Source organism: Tetrao urogallus (genome assembly GCF_951394365.1).
Source record: "Tetrao urogallus genome assembly, chromosome: 14".
NCBI lineage: Eukaryota > Metazoa > Chordata > Aves > Galliformes > Phasianidae > Tetrao > Tetrao urogallus.
Genome location: NC_136827.1, coordinates 17,059,089 through 17,078,470, shown reverse-complemented (window position 1 = coordinate 17,078,470; position 19,382 = coordinate 17,059,089). Strand labels below are relative to the sequence as shown.

The 19,382-nt window shown below is 50.3% G+C and overlaps 1 protein-coding gene across 1 annotated transcript in view; it reads right to left on the bottom strand.

Moving 5' to 3' along the window:
* Positions 1-1,027: 1,027 nt before the first annotated feature.
* KCTD16 (potassium channel tetramerization domain containing 16) overlaps positions 1,028-19,382 on the bottom strand; it is a gene marked incomplete at both ends in the record, with an annotated part of 35,809 nt that continues 17,454 nt past the window's right edge. The window contains one exon of the mRNA XM_079542567.1: positions 1,028-1,479. Within this exon, the coding sequence (XP_079398693.1) occupies positions 1,028-1,479 (452 nt within the window). The remainder of the gene's footprint in view (positions 1,480-19,382) is intronic.

Below are 19,382 nucleotides of genomic sequence, written 5' to 3'. Positions count from 1 at the left end.
GAGACAAGCTGCCCATTCCAGCCAGCCCCATATCTGTATGTTTCACTCTTTTTGTGCTGTCTGACAGTGAATAATTTCTCTGAGCACCTCAGTGCTCGTTCCTCCCCCTGCAGCGGTGCCACTCCGCACCCACAACAGCCCCTAGGACACTCCATGCAGTTCATTTCCAGTTCTCTGGAATGCACACAGCTGCTGACCCAGAGACCCATTCCCTTCCAGTCAGAGCATTAAGCACGTCTCATCAGGCCGATCATCTCCAGCATTTGCTTCCATACCAGATGGGAGCCTGCTGTGCCTGCCCCGCCACCAGCATGGGTTGAGCCCATGGCCCCCACACAGCCTGGGGGCACAGCAGGGGCGAGGGACAATGGAGAGACAGCACCAGAACCACATGGAACACAGCAACAGAGAGCCCTGTCCCTGTCTGCGGGGAAATGCATTCATGGTGCCTCAGAAAGGGGAAGGGAGAAAGAGACAGAGCCAGGGGGTTCTGCTGCAGCCCTCAGAGACTGCAAAGAGCCGACCATCCACTGCAGCTGACAGTGCTCTTTCCTGAGAAACTGCAGTGATCAGGAGGGAGCCAATCTGCCAGCAATGTATTCTGATATATATACACATATATACACACGGAGATGTATATACACACATATATATCTATGCACACCCACACCCAGGCGCTGAAGGCAATGCTGTCCTGGCACAGTGCTCCCAAAAGCCCTGCTGCCCCCAGGCACGGAGCTGCACACCCCCAGAGAGCAAAGCAGCATGCACTGCCAGCCCTGCGTGCCCTTAAGGTACTCTGCTTGTGTAAGACTCAGAGTTGACAAAGAAAAACATTTGTCATTGTGCTTCCACAACTGGAAAAATATCATTACCCTACGACTATAAATGATTAAGGTGAGATAGGCAAATTAGGCAGTTCTATAGAGATGGATTGTTTTTTTTGTGACCTAACACATAATCACTATCGGGAATTATTTCCGTATCACTGCGGATCCCACTGTAACAGCAACGGGAATCATCCCACCTATAGGTGGTACTTCCGCAGCAGTTCCGACTGCCAGGGATGCTTTCTTTCTGGAAACCTGTCTGGGATTTTGATCTTGAGGAAATCCTGGATGCACTTCTCCAGCTCCTCCTCGATGGAGAGCTTCTCCTTCACTGCCTTCTTCTTGCCGGCGGTGGACTCGCGGGAGCCCGAGGTGAGCGTCCGCAGCAGGTCGCTCTTGCGCCGGCTCTCGGAGTGCTGCAGCAGCAGCACGGGGCCCTTCTTGGCCGGGCGGTCCAGTGTCTGGATGTTGGGCTGTCGCGTGACGGGGCCGCAGATGACGGTTTCCTGCGGGGAGCTGCCCTCCGACTGGCTGTCACAGCTGGACGTCGACAGCTCGTTGCAGGACGTGCCGCTCTCACCCTCCTTCTCGCCTTTGCCGTTCTTGCAGCAGCAGTCGCAGTGAGACGAGGCCCAGCGGGACGGCTCACCTGGAGGGAGAGAGCGTGGTTAGAGCCTGCAGCAGCTCCCTGAGCCCACGGTTCCCCTGGAGCGGAGCCCTCGGGGCCATCAGTGCCACAGGTCCCATGGCCACCCACTGATGGCACTGCCCCGTGCCCTGGGCACATTTGGGATGCTCAGCAGAAACGGATTTGCTGACGGTGCAGGGAGGTGGTTAAGCAGCTCCATGAAAACTGAATTTTTCGGGGCTGATGGCTGCAGTGACCGAGGCCCTGTGCACAGTCCTGCTCACTGCTCTCCTTGCATGCACTGCCTGGAGCCACGTGTGTGTCCAGTGGCACAGAGCATTAGCACAGTGCGGTGGTCTGATGGGAACAAAGCATGCAGGGAATGCCATTGCCTGCCCAGGGCACTGCTCGCTGTCACTGCAGCCTGTGCTCACTGCAGCTTCGTGCTTTCATTGGATCCAACGGAACTACTTGTTATTTCTGAAAGTAACAAATCAAAGCCATAATGCTGAATTGGATGCTGACATCCACCCTGCAGCAGGAAGGATAAACAGAGCCCTCTCCAAAGGCCTCAACTTGGCATCACAGAATCACAGAACCATAAAGACTGGAAAAAACCTTCAAGATCACCAAGCCCAACCCCAACACATCCCTGTCACACCCTCTGAATCATGTCCCTAAATAGAATCCCAGAATCATCAAATTGGAGGTCTGGGAAGCAAAGCGCGGCTCTGGGGCACTCTGCCCTCAGGCCATTCCTTTTGCAGCCCAAGCACAATGCACATCATGGGTATAAATGGGGAAAGAAACAAACAGCTGAAAGCCTCCTCCTGTCTGCTTCTTGTGCAACAGTGGAGGAGTCTCCCATTCTGTGTCCCTGTGCCTGAACTGAATTCAAGGCTTGCTTCAAGACCTGCTCTTTGTCTTGTCTGATGAAAGTCAATAATGGCCAAACTGAAATTTCTCATCATTTGCTTGGCAGTGACAAAGGCATGGAACCTTCCACCATGCAGCCCCCGTGCCCACGTCTCATCCCACATAGGGCAGCCCTGCCACCCCCAGTGCTCCCGAGCAGAGGCACACGCCTGATGCCCCATGCACAGGGCAGTGCAGGGCAGCTCTGGCCCCCCTGCAGCCCCCATCCTCGCAGAGATATGCACACTGCACCGGTATGACCGCGCACCTCGGTAATTACCGTCTGCCTGCTCAGTGATGCTGGGATAAAAGGGGCTCATTAATCCCAGCCCGGCTCTGCTGCCTCTCTCCCTGATCTTAGAACATTTCTCTCCTACTGCCTTAAGTATAATTACTATCAGAAGGTTCTGAAGCAGCAGCAAAGCCTCTGATGTGTAAGTGACACACAAGTATCCGTCGCATGCTTCTCCTCTCCCTCTTAGAGCAAATGCACTGTGAGCTGGGAATGGGAAACCTGAGCTGCTGCATGCAGCAACCCCATGGACAGGGAGCACTCATGGTCCGAGATGTGCACGGGGCCTTCAGACTGAAAGCAGTGAAAATGTGTGGGTTTCCTGTGGATCTTTGTTGTTGTTAGAAATGGTGCACAGACACCAATTCCAGCACCGCGCAGCCCATGGCAGACACAGAGCTGGAATTCTGCAACCTGAGCGTGGGGCACGTGGCCCCATGGTGCTCCTCCTGCTCCTGTCCCCCAGCACAGCCATACTGCTCTGGGAGTGCTGCCATGCTCCAACACCACCCCGCAGCATGGCTGCAGCACACGGGGCATCTGCTGCCCACCTGTGTGGGCTCCGAGAAGCGCGATTTGTGCCAGCTCACCAAAACATCAATTATTCAGGTGCGAGTGCCACCAGTCCCCAAGGGACCCCACAGCAGTGTGGTGTGAACACACAGACAGTGCCAGGGCCACATCTCCACGTGGCCCAGCAAGAGCAGGAGACCCTGAGCCAGCCTTGAGCCCATGGCTCCTGGTGAGCAGGGCTGACAGGATGGGCTCTCCATGGGTGAGTCCTTGCCACTGGCACTGCCTCCTGGAGCTGCAGTATTCCAAAAGCAGACGGTGGCTTTGATGACATTTGCACTGGGAAAGCACTCAGCTCTTCACCACCTCCCTTCTTTTTGACATCTATCTTATAATATTAGTTTTAATACCACACTACGTACAGTCAATTTTCTTTTTAGTTTCAGATCTATAAAACTCATAATGTTGTGATATTTCGGAAGGAAGCTGCCACAGATTACTAAGATCACCAAGGCCAGACTCCAGCCTACCCCCACCATGACACCAAGCCACTCAATAGAACTTCAGCCCAGTGCCTCACATCCCACTCCTTCCCCTCCCAGCTCCAGGGCTGAGGCACTGGAAACTACCACACATTATTTCAGACAGGCGATGGTGGCCCAGTGACAATTTGATGTAAATCACTCATCCTCACACGCACAGTGCCTCAAATGGGTTCTGCATCCATGCATGAATTAAAGGTGTTGTGATTGATGAGAGACTGAGGTCTAATTGGTGTTTTAATAAATACGTTCTGAGTTGGTAAGCTAGCCAGATCAGCGGAAAATGCCTCTGTCCAAATAAAATCACCAAGGTAAAGCTCAGGAACAGCGACAAATGCTATGCAGTGATTGGCTCTGGTACCAGCACTGGCAGCAGGATGGATGCATGGCAGATTCATGTGCATTTTGGACCAAGGACCCTTCAAACAGACCAGGGGAGGCCCCAGCAGTGACAGCACTGCTCTGAATGTGCTCATCTGCGCTCTGGCCAGCACTGGCCGAGCTGTCTTCTCTCCCCCACATCCTGCTCCCTGCCAAACTCACCGCTGGGCTTTGAGCTGCTCTCCACATAGATGCCTGGCTCCTTCCCAATCCTTTTTAATGCTTTTGAAGTTCTGTCTGTAATGTGCTTTTACCATATACATTTTCTGACGTGGTGTAAAAGCAGCAACGTTTGCTGAGGTCCCTGTGTGGGGCCAAACCACGTGCAGGATGACACAGCCCCAGCCTGTGCACGCACATCAGCCTCCCAGCATGCTGCCATTTATCAGTGCTCCCATGGTCGTGGAAGCACAGTACCGTTCAGGTTGGAACAGACCCCTCAGATCGCCAGCCCAGCCCACCTCACCATGCCCTCCAGCCACGTCCCCCCATGCACATCCCCACGTTATGGACGCCTCAGCATGGTGACCTCTCACTCCCTGGACAGCTGTGCCACTGCTGATCACTCTTTTGGAGAAAACATTGCCCCTAACATCCAACCCGAACCTCCTGTTCCCTATAACACTGTGCTTGAAATGCAGTCCCTTTCCTTTCCAAATACTGCAAGTGGAAACAATATCTGGCCAGTAGGACTGTGGCATTAATCTTCCTCCAAGAGAATTACAGTGAAATGAAAAAATGGTGCAGAAGTTTTCTTCCACCAATAGCATTTACTCTTCCTGCCCTCTCTCAAACATTTCCACCTTGTTTAAGTTGGGTGCACCAGGAATCAGCAGCTGCCATTACTACATCTTCCCTTACATCCAGCCCTGCCTCCACCCGTGTAAGACCGCTCTGTATCTTTATTACTATGGTTTTAATATTTTATCTTAATACAATCCTGTTGCTTAAAATTTATACTCGAGTTCTGGAAAGTGAAGTTGGAATAAAGGAGCAGGGGCTGCCCTGCCCCAGGGTACGGAGGCGGAGCATCCAGCAGGATGCAGACCCCCAGGTCAGAGCCCAGCGATGCAGTGCAGGTGGAAGGTGGATGGAATCCTCAGACATTCAGCGCCGACGTGCTCCTGCTATCTATTGAGAAAGGAGTTAAAATCCTCCATTAATTAAAACAGAGGTAAAACCATCCAGGCTAACCAATCAGAAACAACACCCCTCTCAGTGCCCTAATTTTAGAATTACCCACACGAGCATTGCTCCAGACTCCCTCAGTGCATAATGCAAACATTCAGAGCCGGCTCAGTGCCACAGGGCACCACGGCCCCACTGCGGGCACTGCCTGCACTGAGCTGCTGCAAAACACCAAGAGATGCACACGTATAAATACATGCATTTGCACACATGCAGGTGGAAACTCACTCCCATGTTTTCCTTTGTTCTGCCCTTCACCATTTGCATTTGATCTTGAGCCCCTTCTAGAACCTGTTTAATTAGCAAAGACAAAGCACACGGGCGTCCTGCTTCTGGAAGACTTATGCTGCAAATTGCCAACAGATGGTTATGATAATATGGGAGCCACAGTTTCTGAATTTTTAAAAATTAGGACTCATAACAGATAAATGCTCTAGAGATATGAAGGCATCATGTCAATCTATGTTGTTCCAATTAATTGCAATCAATTGCTAATTGAGAGCTATTTTAAGACTCGTCATTACTTTGAACATAATGTGGAATGATCTGTGTGGATCCCTTCACCTCCTGCAGGTGCCATCGGTGCAGAGAGCTCTCAGGACAGAGAGCAGAGCAGCCCAGCAGTCTGCCTGCTGGCAACCCTCTGCTTTATGGGCAGAAACGGCCAAATGTGCAGCTGTGCATTCCAAACCTTCAGAGACGGGGCACCTCAGTCTCTTGTTGGATTTCTGCTTGCAAAGCTTTCCAAAGTGGCAGCTCTGATGTTACTGAACAAATATATCTGCCTCCTCTTTGGGTTTCCAGATGGCACCAACATCTCTTTGGGCAGCTGGACCAACATCTCCAAGGACACTCAAGCAGTAACAGTGGCACGGTGCTAAAGGCAGGAGGGGAAGAGGAGCCCATTTTTTCTTATTACAGTATGGGAAAGGGTTGTCCAAAGACGCATCGCAGATTCTACAGAGAAATTAGGGATTTCTCTTTGCTTTTGCAGACAGAAAAAATACCAAAATAAGCCCATACTTGGATGATGTGTTGGCAATGGCAGCACTCATACAGGGCCCAGCAGCCACCAGGTGCCAGAAGGACACAGCAGGAATGGCACGGCTGTGAGCAATGGGTTTGCTCAGTGGTGTGCTATGAACCATGGAATCATAGGATCATATCATAGAACCATCATGAAATGGCTGGATTGAAAGGGGACCTTACAGCCCTCCCAGCCCCACCTCTGCCATGGGCTGGCTGCCCCCCAGCTCAGGCTGCACTGCTCCCCATCCATGGCCTCGGGCACCTCCAACTCTGGGCAGCACTGCCAGGGCCCGACCACCTTCTGAATAAAGAATTTCCTCCTAACATCTGACCTTAATCTCCCTTCTTTCAGTTCAAAGCCATTTCCCCTCGTCCTATCACTATCTGTGTGTAAAGAATCACCCTTTCTTTTCCTTATAGGCTGCCTTTAGGCACTGAATGCAAAGACAAAACAAAGTCCACAGTGCTATTTACACGGCTGCTCATGCGCCAGTGCTGGGCCGCAAGGATGTGTCCCCAAATGGCTTTTCTGGTCACCAGGAACCAGTGCAGCAAGAGGACAGCTGAGTGCAGAGCTGCCAGCAGGGTCTGCAGGGTGCTCCCCACCCGTGGAGTGCTCAGCATCACAGAGAGCTCTGTATGGTGCAGCACAGCAGGTGCAATGCGTAACTCACGTTCTTTGCTGGTGCACTGCATTTCCAACAGCACTGAAGCAAGCTCCATTTTTGAGAAATGTCTTTCTCCAAGTGGCACTGCATGGCTCTGGCACAGCAGCAACTGATCACCTGCTGCTGCCATCCCAAGCTGGCCCCACTGCCCCAAGGCCCCACTGCTCCACGGCCGCACTGCTCAGCCCTGGCTAACATGATGCTACCTGCCCATCAGGGCACATGGAGGTGGCCCTTTCAGGGCTGCTGCTCATTATCTGGAGCCCAGCTCTGAGAAGCAGCTCTCTGAGGCAGCTGCACTGAATAAAGTGGGGAGTGGAGCCCTCAGCACCCAGAGCTGATACTGTACTTCTGGAGGATGGGAGAGCCCTGTCCAGAGGGGCACACTTGGTTTTTATGAGCTATTCAAGGCACTCTCTCTGGAAGCTTTTATATTTTTTTTTCCTGTCTGAACCTCATAAAACAGCCTTCTGCTCTGTAGAGATAAATGTGGTTTATATGAGAGAAGCGTTCCCAGCCACTGTGGGTTTTGCCTTAAACCCTGTATCTCGCAGTTTAATCTTGCTGTGGGTTAGCTTGGTTTATTTACTGTCCTATAAGTGGAGAATTGAACTTTAGGAAATGAATGGCGTGGTTTATCCATTTTAGCATCTAGAGCAAGGCACTTTCGCATTAAATGAATGCATGCAGAGGGATGCCCTCCAGACACAGCTTGGAACAGCCCAGCACTTTGCTCACAGCGTTGCCAGCAGAAGCACCAGGCTGCTGCAGGCACCCACACCCTGTACTCCAACAAGGGCACTCCATGGGCCAGCACAGTGCTGAGCAGGTCACCGTGCCCCGTGGCACAGCAAAACCGTATCCAGCCTCTGCTCTGCATTTGCAGGAGAAAATAGGGTTATTTTTGTTCTTTTGCTGCAGAATCAAATAGATTATCAGAAATTTTCTTCAATGTGTTTCTAGTGGAGGATGAAAAAGCTCTTTAGGGATTGTTTAGCGGCTCCTATTGAACTCTATAGGGTTTTAGTGTCATTTAAGGAGTGCCTGCTGCTATCTGCATTATTAAATCCCATATAACTCCTTCATAAGAAAGTAGAAAATCTCAGCGATTATAAACCCAGCATCTCTGCAGACGAAAAATGTTCTCACAAGAAATCTCAGAGCATTACAGATGTATTCAAAATAATAACACCAGAAGGACTTTCTACAAGCCATAATGTGGAAAGCATCAAACACGGAAAAATGGGACTAAGTGTCCTTTGACCCAGAGGAAATGTTGGAAATGGAGCTCTCAGCTCCGTCACGGCCTGATCCTATCCTTGTGAGAAAAATGTGAGCACTGCTGCTGACTGAAGGACCTCAGAGGAGCACAGGGCTCAGCTGCAGCACGGCGTGCACACACTGCTTCCTCAGAAGTCACTGCACTTCTTCTCTGCCTGGAAGCCAGCAGAGCCCATCTCAAGGCAGGTTGAGCTGGGAAAAACACAACTCTGGATGGCAGCACTGCAGGGACAGCCCAGCCGCGGGTCTGCAGCAGCACTGTGCTGCCCAGAGCAGGTCAGAGCGGGGCTGTGCCTCCAGGCTCTGCTTAGAGAGTCAGTGTCACAGAACGGCTTGGGTTGGAAGGGATCTCAAAGATCAACTAGTTCCAACCCCTCATCTATTGCTGCAGCCCAGGACACAGCTGGCTGTCTGAGCTGTGAGGGCACAGTGCTGGCTCATGGCAGAGTGCCACCCACCAGTAAAGCAGCACGGCAAGGCAGCAAAAGGAACGGAGCGCTGCCAGCCAGGAGCTCGCACACGCTCTGCCTTCTCACAGCTCTCTCACTGCATCCGAAAGCCATAAAATAAGCACCAAAGTAATTTACTTCTGCTTCAGAGCCCCTTTACGGAGTCAAAATGATTGATGGGGCCCCGGTGCACGTGACCGACAGCTCCTTAATATTTAACTGCAGTAAAAAGTAGTGCACAAACGATGTGTTACGGAGCCGCTTTTGGCCTACAAACACATTAAGGTAACTCTGCGTACATTGCAACTGCTCAAATATTAATCACTGAATAATTTAGGCTGTGAATTTATTTGTTTAAAGAAATACTTCAGCAGATATATCCATCCACCTTAGTGCAAATCCATATTTATGATACGGTTATTGGTCTAACGTGTTTTCCAATATCCTTATTTCGGGATGTTTACTGTAAGAGTCAAACCCAGCACTGGGAGTGCACCCAACTCTTGGGGCCCCGCTCCCCCAGCTCTGTGCCAGGTGCTGCTCACCCCCCTGTCCCACACAGGCACTGCACTCACCCTGGCAGCCCCACACCCAGAGCTGTCCCCAGCACAAGGAGCCCAGCAGAGCCGCCCTCCCCGCACCCCACGGCACCGCAAGGCTCACAGCAGCGTTTTGCTTGTTCCATTTTATTTCTTCATTATGAGCCTGCTGGCAGCGCTGGGATGTTGTCTTGGAGCAAGAGCTTTCTCCCAGGTTGAATGTGCTGCTAAAACCATCCCAAAGATTGCTGAGGAGAGAGCTGGAGGTCCGTCTGGGGCTCAGAGCAGAGGGCTCTCCTCAGGGCAAAGCTCCTGGGAAGCGTTCCCAGCCTGTGCCAGCACTGCATCATTCAGACATTAAAATCAGGACTGACAAGCAGCAACAGCCCACAGCAGCCCTGGAAATGCTGGCATGGGAAGCTGGAAGGTGGGGAAGTGTAAGAGGTCCCTGAGCTCCCCCCCATCACAGCAATGAGGCCTGTGTTCTGGTAGGAAAATACAAACTTCATTTTAGGTCCCCTGGGAAATTCTGCGAAGCGATTTATCATGCAACTGATGAAACTGCTATTTAACTTCAAAGCCCTACATAGCGTTAAGGAAAGCCTTGAGTTCAAATGAACGGTAAAGTACTTGGCACCTGACATTATGGTAACAGCACATAGCTCTGCTTCCCCATTACCTGGCAGTGCGGATTGCTGTGGGGGCTGGCATTCAGCAGGTGGGTACAGAGCCCTGCATGGGCTGAGCCAGGGGGGCAATAGGATACAGTGCTCAGCCAGCGAGTGCTGATTAGAGCAAAGCCAGCTCACATTCATAGCATGAAAAGGAGGTTCTGCTCTCCCTGAGGCTGGAGGAAGGAAGGGGACAGACCCTTTAGGAGAGTCCGAATGATGGGACAAAGGAAAATGGTTTCAAACTGTAACGGGAGATTTAGATTGGATGTGACGAAAAAGTCCTTTACGATAAGAGTGGTGTTATGGGCACGCTGCTGAAGAACAATTTCCAGCACCATTGAAGAGATTTGTGATTAAACCAGACAGAGGATAGCTGAAAATAGCTAAGGTGAAGTTGTGCACAGCCAAGCTCTCTGGCAGGCGTGTTTTATTTCAGCCAACCAGCAGCGATGGCAGGAATTCAAGCTTTGCAGGTGCCCAGATAGGAGCTCAAATCCCCTCCTAAGCCTCCATGCAATCACGGCACACAAATTGCACCCTTCTCCATTGCTCAGATTTAGGAAGGATTCGTGGTTTTCCTATTTCAGACATGTTTTAAAAGACACAAACAGCTGCTCTGTGTAAGATGGAGCGGCAGCAAACGACATTTGGTCCTTGAGAGTCGTATGTCCTCCATTCTGCACCTCTATGATTACTGCGTTGTTTTATTGGCTCTTTTCTTGATTAAGTGGAATCAGAGCAACAATTGTGCATCCTATCACTACTTTCTAAGGAACTCTACAATTACATATTTTAATTAATATTCTTGTTCATTTCAGAAAAAAAACTTCGGTTTTAAAGCTGCTTTTTTTTTTTTCTTTTTTTTTTTTTCAATCAAATTGCATCCACAGCACAGAGTGAGGGCTTTCCTGCTGCAGCCTGGGACAAAGCACCAGTCCCAAGGAGTGCCATTCAGGAATGATGGTTTTCCACAGTAAAACATTGGATTGAGGCCATGCAAGCAGAGATCCACCCTTCCCAGCCGTCCTGCAGTTACAAGGCTGCAGCAGGTGCCAGTGGCAGCAGGCAGTGCCCTCAGCTCCCTGTGTTGCAGGGCCCTGCAGTGCTGGTGCAGCCATGGCCCGGCCCCAGCAGTGCTGGGTGCTTCCACTGTGCACAGTGCCGAGAGCCATTCCTTAATTGCTTTGATCTGTGCCCTTGTGAGATCTGTGCACTGTAATTATATTCTTGCTTGAAAAAGAGTGAAGAGGGAGAGAAAGTGTTATTTTGATGTTTTAGTGTTTGTTTCTCAGCAGCATGTGCTTGAAGGGAGCTACAGCGATTTATCGTCCCCAATCCCTGCTCTCTACATCTGAAAAAAAAATAATAATAAGGGGAAGAGCTGCTGTGCATTTGCATCTCAATTTTAGCTCAAGCAACGTGACAAGGGTTAAGCTAAACGCCTTGGCACAGTTAGCAAGGAAAGCACTGAAGTAATCACAGAATCACAGAATCACAGAATCACCCGGGTTGGAAGGGACCTCAAGGATCATGTAGTTCCAACCCCCCTGCCTAGCAGGGCCACCAAACATACACATTTAGATCAGGTTGCCCAGGACCCCGTCCAACCTGGCCTTGAACACGTCCAAGGACGGGGCATCCACAACCTCCCTGGGCAGCCCGTTCCAGGGCCTAACCACTCTCCTCGTAAAGAACTTCCCCCTAACATCCAACCTAAATCTTCCCTCCTTCAACTTGGATCCATTTCCCCTAGTCCTGCTATTGTCAGCCCTTATGAAGAGTTTACTCCCCTCCTGGGTGTAGGTTCCCTTCAGGTATTGATAGGCTGCAATGAGGTCGCCCCGCAGCCTTCTCTTCTCCAGGCTGAACAAGCCCAACTCCCTCAGCCTGTCCTCATAGGGGAGGTGCTCTAGCCCCCTGATCATCTTAGTCGCCCTCCTCTGGACCCTTTCCAAAATCTCCATGTCTTTCTTGTACTGAGGGCTCCACACCTGGACACAGTACTCCAGATGGGGCCTCACAAGAGCCGAGTAGAGAGGGACAATCACTTCCCTGTCCCTGCTGACCACCCCTCTCCTGATGGAGCCCAGGATCCCATTTGCCTTAGTAAAGTAAACAAAACCTCCAGGGATGCCGATGAAAAAAAGCACTGAAACCAGGACCTGCTCACGGAACAGGAAGCCCAGCACAGGGTGGGACCCCAAGTGCCTGGAGCCAGGCCAGGACCCAAAGGCTCTGCACTCACTGCTGCTGGGCTGAGCGTGTGGTCAGATGCAGAGCCCCAGGGTTTGTTCCGCAATGCTCTTTCAAAGTTTCATCTGAAATGGAGAAAAATCTCTTTTTCAATTCCTGCAAGTTAAAAACGCTGACTGTTTGCAGGTTTCTGGGGAAAGCATTATCCAGTACGGACCACAAAACCCACCATGACAGCACTATTTACAGGTTCAGACACCTGTTTGCATCTCACAAAGAATATGCACTGCATCCAGGTCTGGGGCCCCAGCACGAGAAGGACACAGAGCCGTCGGAGTGGGTCCAGGGGAGGGCAAGGGGGTACTCAGAGGCTGCAGCACCTGAGGAGGTGCAGGGAGGAAGGCTGAAGAGGCTGGGGATGTTCTGCATGGAAAAGAGGAGGCTGCAGGGAGGCTTCAATGTGGCCTTTGGTGCCTGAACTGATGAACAGCAGGAGAGCGACTTCTTACACAGGCAATAGGTTATAAACCAAAAGCAGAGATTAAGGCCAGATGTCAGGAAGAGGCCGGTGAGGCCCCTGGCACTGCTGCCCAGAGCTGCAGGTGCCCCAGACTTTCCCACTGCCTGCTGCCCCCACGCCTGGGGGTGCATGCAGGTGTCACAATGTGATTTCTCCTACAGACCACCGCAGATGTACTTAAAGCTTTCACTGCAAACACCTCACACCCAGAACAACTTCAATTTCTGTTGCTGTGTTGTATGGGAGCTGCTGAGTCGTGGCCTGAACCACTGATGGAGCACCTGGGAAAGGACCGGGCAGCCCTGGGAGCACAGGTGCAGCAATTTACCTGTGTGACAGGAAGGGATGGAGCCTGGCTGCTTCTCTCTTAGACCTCATTTAAGGGCTGGCTGCCAGCAGGGAAGGATCTGTGGTTGGAGATCCCTCTTTGGTGGAGCTTTCCTCTGTGAGCCTGGAATCTTCTAATGCAGGTAAGCAATCTTCTTCCTTTATAGAACCTCTCTATTATGCCAGCCCTTTGTCATCACACCTTTGTTATAATGCCTTTCCCATTGTATTGATCTGTCCCATTGCTACACTGTACTAATAAATGCTTCATTCAAGGCTTGGTTTTCCCCAGTGCATCTCAGGACAGATGTTTCTGCAAAGTGAGATAGGGCAAGCAGCACCAGCAGCTATGGGCTGCTCCTGTCAGAGTGCCTGAATAACCACTGTTCTCTGAGGCATAGGGGAAGAAAAACTTCAGGCACTATTTCATAAAATACCTCAGAGCACACTGAGCTCCAGCAAACAAGAAGCTTCTCTCCAGCAACAGATTGCTTTCTAATTCACAGAATGCAAATGCAGATGCTGTTCTTGGCTCTCAACCAAATTATTGCACATGTTTGTTTCTAAAGTAGCAGCATTTAATACAGTAACGATAAAAGGGAAAACAACATCCCACATCCACCTGTGTGTGCATGGCTTTGTCACTTCTGCATGGCACTATCAAGATCCCGAACATAAGGGAAAAGCCAAAGCTGCAGAATCTCAAGCTGCCCACCTGCAAAGGGCAGACTGGGAGAAAAGTAACATGCCCTGTTTTGGTACTGGCTGTTAACTGCAAGGGTCCCCCCTATTAAGCTGCACATAGCAATTCCCCTGGCTTTCTCCCCCAGGGTCAGCCCACAGCCCTCCATCAGAACTGTCCCCTCCACTCCGAGGTGCTGGGATTGCCAACTCCCTGTCACCTCCTGCAAATTGCATCTTATTGAGGAAGCACAGAAGTACATAATGCAATTACTCAAAGAACACTGTTCTGCTGCCAGAGACAGCATTCTATGCATGCCACTGAATTTACAGCTTAAGAATAAATACAGTCAATGAGCACTAATGTGATAAAAGTTCCTCTGTGTTTTTTCTTCCTTCCTCCCCCTTCCTAGCTCTGACTCGCACTGACTGCAGCAGGACCCAATGGGGGTGAGGTGATGCCCAGGGATGCTCAGCAGCCCTGCTGGGGGGGCAGCGCCCACAACCCACAGGCAAAGACCCCCTGCAGGGCCCTTGGGCTGAAGGAGAAGCCCCCCACAGCGGCTTCCTGCAGCAAGTTGCACAGGAAAGCATTCAGGTGGGTTTGACTCTCTCTGGAAAAGAGACTCCTCACTTCTCTGTGGGCTGCTTGCAGTCCTCATAGCTGGGCTTTTATCTGCCAATCTCGATTTATACAAATACAGTAAGTGCATTTGCCTCGAAAGGCTGTTGTGTTGATGGGCACTGTTTGAGCCCTAAACATCACTACTAATAAAAATATCAGCTCAAAAATCAATTAAGTCCCATGTAACCAAGCTCTCGGCAGAGATGAGCCAGTTTATTTCTGCTGAAGTCAATTAAGTTAAACTAATTTACACAGCTGCTAATGCCATCCAGATTTCTGAACAGTAATAAATAGTCTGTTCTCTCCTTTATTTAAACAAAAATGCATTTCTTGTTTAAATAGCAGAAGACCTTTCTGCATTAGCTGTGGAGATTTTTGCTTACATCAGATGCTGCCTTATTCATTTATTTTTAAACTGACAAGCTAAAACTGCTCTCAGAATTTTTCACCTTCTGTAATAGAAACTACACTTGATGTGGTCTTAACAAAACCAACGCCAAAAAGGCAAAGTGTCCTCCTTTGGTCTCTGACCGCTTTCGGGATGGAGGGAGCATGGCTGCAGGCATTGCACTGCGCAGGGCTGTAAGGAAGGAGCCTGCTGGAGGCCAGCAGCTGCTGTTAATTGTACCTAATGAAACCTCCCACATTTTAGGGCCCTGTGAGATCTACCAAACCAGGTCTCATGTCCACTTTACCAGCCTGGGCTACAAACTGTGGCAGCTTAGGAGGATAGACACAAGTGCTCCACTGCTTGTGCCAGAGCAATGCACACCCCAGCAGAAGGTGTTTGCTTGGAGCACAGCACAGCCAGGCAGAGGCCGCTGTGCACTCACAGCCCTCACGTGCCCCCCAAATTTAGGTATTTTGTAGAGATGAAAGCTACACCTCGTCACGATTTAATTACAGCTGGTTAATGGAGATTCATAAAAATCCCAAGGTAGCATGAATAAATGTAACAAGAAACTTTTGACAAAAATACACTAAGATTGAGTATGCTCTGAGTAGAACATTGAAGGTCTGCTTAACTAGACACATCCGGGTTAATTAAATCACAGTTATTAAGAGCTGCTTTTTTTGTTTGTTTCCTGTTTGTTAGAGAACACACTGCCAAGCACGCTCCCGTGGTGCTACACATTCAGTAATCATACATACATTTTGATAACTTTTTGTTTTAGCCTTTGTAAACTTGGGCAACTGAGATGAGAGAATGTTACACCAGCTTGCATCCTTCAGAAGCTGAGATGCTGCTCTTGGTTTAAAATAAGAAGCTATGAGCACATTGCCAGCTCGGGGTGAGCCCAGAGCAGCTCCCCAAACACCCACACTTCCCCAGGCTGCCAAATCCCAACAGAATCATGGAATCACAGAACCATGAAGGCTGGAGAAGACCCTTCAGATCCCCAGCCCACCCCACCGTGCCACATCCCCACAGCACTGGAGCACCTCCAGAATGGTGCCTCCCCACTCTCTGAGCAGCTGTGCCAGTGCTGACTGCTCTTCAGAGAAGAAATTGTTCCCAACATCCAACCTGAACCCGCACTGGTGCAACATGAAGCCGTCACCTCTCGGCTCGCCAGCAGAGCAGCTCTGAGCAGTGGCTGCTGTGTGTGGCTGCTGCACGGGGCCACTGCTGGGCTGTTCCAAACAGTGTAATGAATTGGCTTTTTGTTACAGTTAGCAAGATCAGAATGAGTTTAGTTGTGGGAAAGAATAATTAGGCACTGACTATGAAATCTGAAGGGGGATGGAGATGAGGATTTTATTACATTTATCACAGCTATAACATTATCTCCACGCAGGCGATGGGAGCTTTAAACTGAGTTTAAACTCTTCGGTGGGCTACAGAGCAAGTTAATAATGCTCTTAAGATGTGGTGCTGTGTATCGTTTGTGATCTTTGAACTATTATCATAACATGAAGCAATTATCAACACGCAGAACTAGAGTAATTAGCACACGTTAACAAGTAAAACAGGGTCAATGAATGAAAATACATTGTAATTACAGTAAAGAATCAACGAATTATAGAACTTTGGGTTAGAAGAACTTTGGGATAGCTTTGGGTTGGAAGGGAGCTTAGAACCCCCAGCCCATCCACTGCCCTGTGCTGGTTGCCCCCCACCAGGTCAGGCACCAATGCTGTTCTGCACAAGCACCATCGGTGCTGACCTGGCAGCCCATTCCCCGTCCTTGTTTGTGGTCAGGGGTTGAAGGCATTGGATAACATGAGTGAAGGACAGAGCTGAAGGGCTGAACAGCATGAGTGCAGAAAATAAGGATGAAATTTGAGACCTTATCGCAAGTCTGCTGAGGCCCTCAAAAGCTTTTTAAGCTGAAGGTCTACTGCGATGCCCGTGGCCTTTCTAGAATAACAGCTTACTGGCATCGATTGTTTTTTTAGATCCATTTGTCCTGAACACTTGCTAGGGCTATAAATGCAAATCAGAGCAGCAGTAAATGGAAGGCAGCTCCCTGTCTGCTACAGGGGACGGGGTCACCTCCATCGCACTGAGCCCAGCAGGAACGCGCCGTGCCCGGAGCTGGGGGCAGTGCGGGACAGCGAGGGGCCCACACAGCCACCAAGCGTGTGGAGCTGCCCACCAGCACGTCTGCAGGGCGCCCAGTGACCTGGATGGGGAGCAGGAGTGTGTGTGTTCCCACACAGAGCTTCAGGTGACACCCATGGGTAGGAGGCATTTCTTTATGGAGTGTCAACTGCAGCCATCCGGAGACCCACGCGTTTACAAGAGGCGTTTGGAGGATCCTCTTCACCGCCTTTGTTAATGCTCTGTGCAGCTCTCAGAGAATGACCTGCTTTGTCTTTGCCTTTCATTTGTTCCTGCAGAACTTCATCCACCACCCCGTCTTTAATGCATTATCTGTGCCAATGACTCACAGCACAGCTTCCAGCTCCAGAACTTTCCCTTCCAGCAAAGGCTGCCCTGCTCCGTCCCAGGGAGCTTCACCCTTTGCAGCCAGAGGGACTTGGAGCATCTCCACCTTCATGCACCATCATGCACTTCACTGCTATGGCCAACATCACGACCATATGAGCAGCTCTATGTAAGCAAAATTCTCACCCCCAGACCTGCAAACTCACCCCTCCAGCTATGGGGGATACATGGGCTGGGGCACCCTCTGGTCCTGACACCTGCAAACAGGGACCTGAATGGGAAACAACCTCAGCAGCCTGAGTGAGCCCTAGGAACACCCTGCCAGCCTGCAGCCCTGGGTGACATCAGCCAAGCTACCTGCTGATCCTGCCTGTTGTTATTCATAGGAAGCAACAAAGAGAATGGCAGGCTATAAGGCAACTCACTTGGGACTCATTAAAAACCATGTGTGCGGGGGGCGGGGAGGGGGGTGGGGGAGGTCCTTCCTGTGTATCCAGTGCAAGTAAAAGGAAAGTGAAGCTTTTGCATCTTTATCACTCAGAAGCCAGCATCCAAGAAGAGGATGTTCTTCACGCAGCAAAGAAACTGACACAGAATGAAAAAAGACACTGGAAAACAAAAGAGGAGATCACATGCTGCACTGCATGGCCAAGGAGAGGGGAAGGAGAAGGAAAGTGAGAATTAAAGAAGAGATTCATGATCTGGTTTGTTCCTTTTCAAAAAAGGAAAAAAAGGAATCTTAAGCTGGAATGTTTTTGGCTCAGTGCTGAGCAGTTGCTCACCCATGTGCTGGCACTCCTCTCTGCTCTTCCCACTCATGGGGAAGCTGCAGCCCAGGGGGCAACGCCACCATCAGTGATGGGGGAATGCACTGCTGCTGCCTGTGCTCACCTGTACCAAGGTGGAAACAAAGTCATGGAAATTCCAATCGTTAGGGTGAGGAATGATTAACAATCAGTTGATGAACACAGTGTTAATTTTCCAACACATTTCCTACAAACTGTTTCCTGAGGAATTTTCCCCAGAGCCCAGAAAGCAGCTCCATGGAGCCCTCGTTAAGAGCTGCCTGCTGTGGGACCGTCGCGCTGTGGTTGGGGCAGTGTTCCCAGCGCAGTCTGACCGGGGCTGATGTCTGTTATGGGCAAAGCCTCTTCTGCCCCAGAATGGAGGGGTGGGGGAAAATTCCCAACACCAACAAAAGGCATTTTCAGCCCAGAAACAGAACACATCAGAACACATCAACAGAACAGGATCTCAGAAGGGAGAGAGCAAGGTTGAGAAATGGGCTTGGTGTAGAACATGTGTTTGTGACACCCGGCAGGACAGGCGCTGCTACATCTCTTTCTTCTGAATGAGAAAGCATCAACTTAGCAACGAAACCCATGGATAAATGGCTCAAAAATAATGTCATTTTCCAACATGATCTGCACTGTGTGCTGCAGCTCACGCACTACACGCTGAGGGAATGCCAATTCCCCGATTTTCCAAGCTCTGTAAGCTCATAATGAAGAGCACACGTTGGGGATTTCAGTCAGCTGCAGAAGCTGTTCTTCCTCTCTGGCTAAGAGGGTAAAACCACAGCCGTGCACTTCTGCACTGTGTGCCATTGGTGTCAGACTGAGGCCTGGGATGCAGCGCAGCAGCAGCAGCCCTCGTCCAGCACCCAGCTGCAGGAGGAACTGGGGAGCTCTCTTTGGACACGGGTTTCCCCTTTCCCTGAGGCCCCCTGGCACAGACAATTCCTTTTCTGCCACTTACAGTTTACGAGCTGATTTCCAGTTTTCCCCAATAAAGAAGGATTTCCAGGGAAGGCAGAGAAGAGCAGCACAAGAATACAGGAGCTGCAATGCTTCCCTTCTTTTTCAGCTACTGAAGGACACCGGCGGCAGCACGGCCCTTGTGCATCACTCACAATTACTGGGGCGTGACATTTATTTCCATGCAACACAAACACTGTATGGAGGAGGGAAGAGCGACCAGGTACATCTGCTATGCTGGATTCAATTTTCCTGGTAAGACTCTCTGTCCAACATCGCTATTCTGGCTTTTAATAATTGTAGTTTGGAGATGAAAAAACACTTTTTTCCTTAAAATTAAAATTCGCTGATGATCCATTCAGCAGCTACACAGCTCAGCTCTGCTCATCATCATCAAGAAGCATTTGACTGATAAAGCTGAGTTTAAAAGCCCTGATTAGCACATGAAACTACAGAG